The sequence below is a fragment of the Anopheles ziemanni genome, chromosome 3 (assembly GCF_943734765.1).
Source record: "Anopheles ziemanni chromosome 3, idAnoZiCoDA_A2_x.2, whole genome shotgun sequence".
In the NCBI taxonomy this organism is placed as follows: Eukaryota; Metazoa; Arthropoda; class Insecta; order Diptera; family Culicidae; genus Anopheles; species Anopheles ziemanni.
In genome coordinates, this window is record NC_080706.1 from 12,996,253 (window position 1) to 13,004,442 (window position 8,190).

Sequence of the window (8,190 nt, forward strand, 5' to 3'; positions counted from 1 at the left end):
ATAGTTTAAAGCCTTTTTATAGCGCGGTTTTCTTGCACATGACACATAAAATTACAATAAAACAATAATATTCTTCTGGTTTCCTTCATTTGTGGCTAAAATTCATTAACCGATTCATTTTGATTATTCTTGTGCAACATCCTTAACACCAATTTGCTGGTTGATGTTTTTTTTTTTTTCATTTTGCTCTTGGCAGTGTTTATAATGCTTCATTTCATGCATTTTAGATGTTGTTGAATGCATAGATTTATGTGTGATCTTTATACGTGATTTCACTACAGCTAGCAAAATATATCACACAAGAAATCGCTTATATTTTGCCAGATTAATTTTAATTTTAATTTTAGTTAGTTTTGTATAGTAGCAGTCCGGTGTTTAATGTATGTAGGAGTACACTGATTTACGTGTCTCCAGCTGAAGCCTCTAATGACAACTACGAATGCGAATGCACTTTTCTCGAATACTTCTCACCTTTTTCTCCTTTAGTTGTTTTTGGAACCTACATTTATTCGTATTTTACCTTTTGTTTTTACTAATTTCCTGCATCAATAATACGTGTGCATACGTTATCCTCATTTGTACTATTTACATCGAGACACACATAGCGTCCAGTGCAAAATGATTCAATGTTCGTGTTTGAACGTGTCATCTCGATAAGCATGAATGCTAGTTTCAGAGGGTCGTGGATGAATTTTGACTACAAGAAGAGTTACTACACTTTCAATAAACGTTGCTGTTCCCAAAACCTCGTTTGTGTACCTGAGCGAAAAACCAAAACCAAACGAACAACAACTGACGGTTTTTGCATCGCTTAGTGGAAAATTTGAATCCGTGGCCATTAGTCGTAGTCAATTTTCGCCCAAGCTTGGGAAATGGATAGCATCTGACGGATTGCACAAAATCAACATACATATTGTGAAAGCAATAAAGTGTCTGACGTGTTCGGTGTCAAATTAGAAAGTTTGATAGCGAGTTGACAAATGGCTCAAAATGAACCTTGATATGGATAGACCAGCCGACGGATCTGTCCTTACTATAAAGTACACTGTTCTTCCATTTTCATCGTCAGCACTATGCATTTTTTATGTGATGAAAGTGACTTGCTATCAAAATATGTCGGCTGAGTTCGAAAAAGTTGTACATTGTACCATGTTAGTAAACGAACCATTGTTAATAACATAATAGAGCAAGATGATTGTTTGCAGATAATCAAACACTAGGAAGAGTTGGATCGGATTTGAATTAAAGTTAAAAATTCTCAAAAATGTCAACATGTTTTAACTGTGTGGCTATGAATTAAACTATGTTTAAGTAATTTATTTTAGGTGTGAAGTCTTCGAAAACATATATAAAAAGAATAAAAACATCCATCTATTTGCTGTAATGTATTGGGTTTTTGTGTAACTGGAGGTTGTAAATGTAGTTGGCGTAGATAATAAAGCTTCTCAAAATTTAATCTGCTTTTGTAGTAATCCTTCCAATGAATTGAATTTTCTCTACCACGTACGTAGGTTTGTGTGGTTGTGCTGTGTAAATAACGTTTCGCAAACGCAATGCTTGCCAAACATGGCAAGTGAAGTGTATATTAGGCTCGTACTTTACCTTTTCTTTTCCGCGAGCTTCCTTTCCATCTGCAATCTGCTGTGCAAGACGCTCACGGCATAAGCGCACAGCATCGAATGACCACCGTTTCGGACGCAGCGTGCGCTGGCCGGAAAGAAAAGCCACAAGAAAACTGCTGCAAAACTAATTTATTCAACGAGCGGAAAAATCTTTTAGAATTCTTTCCCTCCCCTTGTTCTCTGGGTTCCCGTATTTTGCGGTGCGCTCCGCGTTGGGGAAGAGGCGAGATTTTAACCCACGGTTCGGTCGAGCTTGGCTGCAGACGATGATGGTGATGATAATGCAGTCCAGCCGGCAGAGCGTAGCGAATTCACGGGAATTGCTGGCCACTGATAGCGAAGCAGCCGCTGATGACGATGGGGATGATGGTGATGTTGATGTTAAAGCTCGGGCAACACTTGCTTGACGGTGATAATGTTGGAATGCAGAGGGACTGTGAGTCTTGTTTTTTGCCGCTTCTTTTCGTTTTGTTTACGGTGTGCTCGGTTTGGCAGCAGTTTCCCGAGCAGTTCCACGCGCCTCCCGGTTGACGCTGGGAGGATGAAATCGTTTAGATGCAGTTTGCGTTCGTCTGCGTCGCAGGGAGACAAAACGCGCCCACTCACGTGTCGGAAGGCTCACTCAAGGAAATTCAACGTAATACTCGGAAGAAAAATAAAAGCTCAACCCAACAACCTCTTTCACAACGAGACAGCAAACTTTCCAAGATTGCTTAGGGCTAAGGGAAAATTGAGGAATGGAAATGTTGTGAAAGTGTGAATCTCTTTTGTTTCGAAGGGGAAAATATGATTAATATTTGTCTGGTAACACCACAAACAAGTCCCCAAGCGAAAGGTGAAATGGAATAACAGTTGCATCGTAACATCTGACACACTGATTTTAGCTAATTCGTTTCATCATTTAACTTGGCAATTTGACAATTGTAGACGGAAGTTAGTTTTAACTTAAATATCCTTTTGATTTGATATGAAGGGAATATGAACCGAGAAAACATTTCTACAAAAAAAAAACAGCAGTACTGCTCCTGCTTGAACTGCTGCATGGAAGAGTTGGAAAAGGGAAATAAATCCCATCAGCAACCATCCTTGAGCTAAAAAGTATAACAAAGATCGGATCGGCCAACCAAAGATGATGTTTACAAAATTCGATTCGAACAAGTTTCGGTAGTTCGCTCAGCTACGGAATGTCTTGATGTGTGTCGAAAAGCAAAAGAGTTTGCTAGTTGTTTGGGTATTTGGTTTATTCTAGGGGTGATTTTCTTATTTGTTGCATCGAAAGTGCCAGCTAGCAGCGGAAACAAAAATGGATGCTCCCGGTAAGCGCAGAAGGCGTCGACGGGCTCTAGGAAAGCGGCGCCCGCCGGTTCATCCCGAGACTTCCTGGAGGTGGTTCCGTTCAACTGCTCCGCAGGCCGAAATGCACCGGATAGAGCGCTACCAGGAGCGCGGCCAGCGGAGATGCCAGCAGGAACCGCACGGCCGACGAGACGGCCACGATGAGGGCCCGGTCGTGGGACCGGCTCCAGTGCTGCCGGCCCCACCACGGCTTCCCTCGCCACACGCTGGTGGAGCCGGCGGCCGAGTTGGACGCCTCGAGGTTCTCGCGCGTCACCTGCTCCATGCAGCGGCCGATCGAGTAGAGATCGATGGCGCTCATCGGCAGCCCGTTCACCTCGAGCGGCGAGATGCAGTAGTTCTTGGAGAGGAAGTCGCCGGCTGCGGTCGACCCGTGCGCCGCGCTGGTGCCATTGGCCAGCGGGCTCTCGAGCAGGGTGTGGATGTGGCAGCCGCACGGGAAGTAGTTGCTATTTACATGCAGCGTCTCGATGCCCTCGAGCACGATCGCGCCGGCGTCGGGCGTCTCGAGCAGGTGGTTGCCCTGTATCCGCAGCACCCGGATCCGGTTGGCCGCGGTGAGGTTGAGCTCCTGGATGGCGTCGATCTTGTTGTTGAGGATGTTGAGCAGCTCGACGTGCACCAGCCCCTCGAAGGCGCCCGCCCGCACGATGCCGAGGTCGGACTCCTGCAGCGAGAGCAGCTTGACGTGCGTGAGCCCGCGGAAGGTGTACGGCTCCAGGGCGGCCAGGTCCATGAACGACAGCTTCAGGTAGCCGACCGTCTCGAGCCCGGCGAACGCGTCCGGTTCGATCGCACGGATGCCCGACGGCAGGATCAGCCGGTCGACGTTGCTCAGGCTGGAGAAGGCGTTCGTCTCGATCGTGACGGTCGGGTTGTCGGCCAGGTGGATGACACGGACGTTCACTGCCCCGGCGAACGCGTAACCCTCGATGCGCAGGATCTTGTTGTGCGACAGCAGAATCTGAGTGACGTTCTGCAGGCCGGCGAACGCGAACGACGCGACCGTGGCCAGCGGCGTGTGCTGGATCGAGAGGTCCCGTAGGCGTGGCAGCCCCCGGAAGGCGAATGGTTTGATGGTGGTGATGTTGTTGCCATCGAGCGACAGCTTCCGCAACGCCCGCAGCCCACCGAAGGCGTCGCTCTTGATGACCGGGAAGTAGTTCTTCGTCAGCGACAGCTGCTCCACCGTCACCGGGATGGCTTTCAGCGGGATTTCGCGCAGTGCACCGGTGTTGCACATGACCTGCGAGGAGATGGGGAGAAAAACGCGAATAAGTGGAAACGCCATCGTTGCATCGTTAGCTCTGACAGCTCGCCCGAGGGCACTAGGGGACGATATTCGTTAAATTTTGACATCTTCCTGTTAGAATATTCCAATCGTTTTTTTTCCCCCCGCTGGAGCTTGACGCCACGAGACGATAGCTTCGTTTGAATGTGGCAGCGCATTCCCAATTTGAAAGCTGCATCCGAGAGCGCAAGAAAGTTTTTCTCCAGCCCTTTCGAAGCATGTGACACTCTTCGGAATGAGCTGACAGTGCAAGTTGACGTAAGTAAGAAAAAATAAAGTTGACTCCCTATGGCCTATGGTATATACTCGGATAATAATTGACCGATCTGATATGTCGAACGCATTCTCCACGTTTGATTGATTGACAGCAAGCCCTGTGCTGAGTGTGGTAACTGCTAAATGGTTTGAGCAAACTATGAATTCTTATAGCGGAATCATTTTGTTTCCGTCACAAATACGTATCGTGAAAATAATAAAAAAAGACTGATGAAATACATGCTATCGATGTGGTCGTACTGTGCTTTTGATCAATAAATTTCAACAGATTCAGCGATATGGTTACATTTACTCCAGAAATATTTGATTATTATTTTACATTCGTTTTTTTACTCTGATTCTATTTTTATGAGAATGAAAAGCTTTTTATATTAACATAAATCAAAACTGGAGTTGATGTATTCTTTTCAGCTCGTGTAGAATAAAAACACTATTATTGAGATTTCAAGGTTCGGGGTATTTTAGAAGCATTTTTTAGTTTGAGTTTTGTAGGCCTGTTTTAGTTTGTCGGGTTAATTTTATAGCTAACAATATAAAATCGATCTTCAATTAATATTTTTCAATGGTATTTGCATTCACCTAATGATTCATTTTACTTCAGCGTAGAGTACAAATTATAAATTTTCTACTGATTAGTTACATTTTATAATTTAAGGTAGAATGAAATAGAAGAATCAGTTTTAATTGATTGCCATATTTTTTTTTCGAACTATCACTGTATCTGTGTTGATAATTTTATGATAGTTTTGATCGTAATTGCTCGCCTCTAATGAGAAAATAGCTAGCACAAATCAAATAGAGGCAAAACCTCTTTTCTAGCAACGTGAAACATAAACTGTTGCTCTCAGTCGTAAACTCAGTCGAGTACGCTTAAGGTATCATCGAACGAGAAATTGGTCCCCGGGGGACAGGTGGGAAAGTCGGTAGAAATAATAACTGTACACTCGTTCCTAAATGTTTATATCTACCGGAAACCGGCTACAAATTTCCTCCCCAAAAACGAGCATATTTCCCAGAAAGAAAAAAAACCCACCCATGCTGCCGATCTCCAAACATTGGGATGGGGATTTGTAATGGTGTTTTCACTCGTGCTACGAACCTTGCGGATGCTATAAATCGATTACCCTCCGGTTCGACCGTCTCCAACGCCCAATGTGGGGTTTCCTTTCCTTGGGGATCGTTCGTTTCCGGTATGTGCGGGTGGGAAAAAAAACCCCGCCAAATGTGTCCTCCAACTGGCGTCTTCCTAGACCTTGCGCCACCTTTGCACACCGAAGAGTATGCTTGCCTTCCCCGGGTACGCTCGGGTGGCGAAAGTGAAGTTTCAACACGTTGTCTAACTTTCGAGTTGCATCCCGTGCGGGTGGAAATGGGGGAATTAGGTAGCGGCATCAATTCGCCGAGAATGGTATCGTTTTCTTGTTGTGCCTATACGCCATGATTTGGTTCGTTTAGGCGTAGGGATTTTTTTAACGCCACCCCACCAGTTTCGTGGTACAGTTTTATTTCGCAAAGGCCTCCAGTGCTTAGGACACGTGTCCGTGTGTGTATGTGTGTATACGAACGTATCAGTGTTTTATGTGTGCATTTTCCGACAAACCTTCCGAAGGTGCCTTGGTTCACGGAAACTGTGAACCGGCAGCAGCGCAGCCCGGTGCGAGAAAGATGGCCGCAACCAATTTCCCGAGATGGTGCTTTCCATAACTTCGTAAGTGCTTCGCTCGTTGTGAGCGTGTGTGTATGTGAGTGCGCGTGGCTGGGAGTGGGTCTATTTTTATTTTTCTTGCCCCGCGCATCTCGCACCGTCTCCAGCGCCGGGCAGGTGTATCGTTATTACAACCTGAATAATGAATGAGCTGAAGCTAAATCGGATAGCCCTTTTATCGCGCTCGGCTAGGAGCTGGAGCCGAGCCTAGGAGAAAAGGCGCACGGTTACCGAAAGGTTGTGCTGCAGGCGACCCCTTTGCGACCCTCTGGAATGCTGGGCGAACCGTTGGGCGAGTGTTAACTCGGGCGGTGAACCGACGCAAAGGAGCGCGGCACTAATACCGACGGGTTCCCCAGCTGAACCCTTGAACCGAACGTTCTCAACGTCATCACCGTTCGCCTACGTCGTGTTTGAATTAAAGTTCCGAAAGGCGAACAGGGCATTGGGAGCATTGCTCTCTTCATCCTATCAACTTTACGTATGCGAAATAGGCGCTCGTCAAACAACAGCCGGACACATGTGGGGTATTTTTTTATGAGATATACACACGCACACACATACGAACCTACAGCCTCACTGGAAGTGACCAATGGGTTCGCCCTTATTGCTATGATTAGGTGAACGAATCAACATTTCAAATTATGACTTTTGTGATGAGACGGGACGCGATGGTGATCCGGTTAGCCCGTCGGAGGCCTCCACTTTTCTTTCCTGACGAGGTTTATAAATACTGAGCTACCGAGGCGAGAGCGATTTGCCTATATAGAAAAAAGGTTAAAGAAGCGCCAGAACGTGTCTTCAAAAAGTTGGATCAATGTCAAATGAATTTAGGAAAACAGCCTAGAAGCATGTGTGGACTTCTAAACTATAAGTTTGTGTTACGGCGCGAGTTTGCATGTGTTTTGTTTTAGTCCCTTAAGGACCTGAAAACGGATTTCATTTAGTCTGATACGTCATTTTTGTTTAGTCCTGGTGACAAGATGAGACGGAATGAGGCACAGTCGACAACTGGTCTTCAGACAGGTGAGCCTGCGAATACAGTTTCCTGCAGGATATTGAAAGCCCTTGGGTGTGTTCGGGTTCCACTTGAGTAAAGCTTACATATTCATCTGCTTTTTGAGCAAGGGTTCCGTGGCGTTCGGGTTAGGATGTTTCAGTTAAAACTTGGTGGGCACGCCTTTACAAACAACCGTTGGAGAGCTGGATCAAAGGATCTAAGTATGTGACACATTTGTTTTTCTTGGGAAGCAAAATTTAAGCAGACTAAAGGTTTTGTAGTTCTTCTAATTCAATGAACAATTCAATCCGTGAAGCGTTTCAGTGGTTGCTCGTTTAAAGATACCAACAAGTGCGCGTTTTCCGTCAATATTTTCAGTTGGTGAGGTTTTAAAATTTATATATCTACCATCTAACTAATACTGATGGAACTGGATGGATGTAAGTTCCCGGACCCCTGCTGGATATGAAAAGTAGTATCTAATGCGTTTACCTGTGTTTGTGATAAGCAGATGCACTCCACGGGGCAGCACTGTGCGAACAAAGTCTTATTGCAGCAGAATCGCCATAGTATCGCCAGGAGAAGCACCGCACGCCAGATGGCATTCATCTCCTCGGACGCAAAAGAAAATCCGGTTCCGGTGCTGGGTGCCGTTTTCCCGTTGCTACGTGTTCGCACCGTATCCGGTTGACAGTTATTGGCTGGTCGCAGTGCTTCAATCAGCTGCTGAAGGTTTTGCGGATGATGATGTGTTCGTCATGCCGGGCATTGAGTGTGGGATGATGGTATCGGTTGGTATCTACTGGATGTCTGAAACGAGAATGAGAGTGGCAAGAAGGTTAGAAAGGGAAAATTGGAGTAAGTGAAAATGTTTGGACAGCACCAATCATGAAATTGATGAGGACCAATCATGAATGCTTTGGGGGATTCCTAATGGAGG

At 45.8% G+C, this 8,190-nt stretch overlaps 1 protein-coding gene across 1 annotated transcript; it reads right to left on the minus strand.

The window, feature by feature from the left end:
* Positions 1-3,018: 3,018 nt before the first annotated feature.
* LOC131284105 (phospholipase A2 inhibitor beta) lies at positions 3,019-7,859 on the minus strand. The gene is made up of 2 exons (XM_058312960.1): positions 7,743-7,859; positions 3,019-4,224 (listed from the first exon to the last, which is right to left on the minus strand). Exons 1-2 carry the CDS (start codon positions 7,857-7,859, stop codon positions 3,019-3,021), a joined length of 1,323 nt encoding a protein of 440 aa, XP_058168943.1.
* Positions 7,860-8,190: the final 331 nt, after the last annotated feature.

What these genes read in the sequence shown, in the direction of transcription:
- LOC131284105 (XM_058312960.1), bottom strand. Translation starts at nt 7,859, where the DNA reads ATGAATGCCATCTGGCGTGCGGTGCTTCTCCTGGCGATACTATGGCGA. An exon ending in TCTGCTTATCACAAACACAG is followed by an intron (nt 4,225 to 7,742) that starts GTAAACGCATTA and finishes ATCTCCTCGCAG; the next exon opens with GTCATGTGCAACACCGGTGC.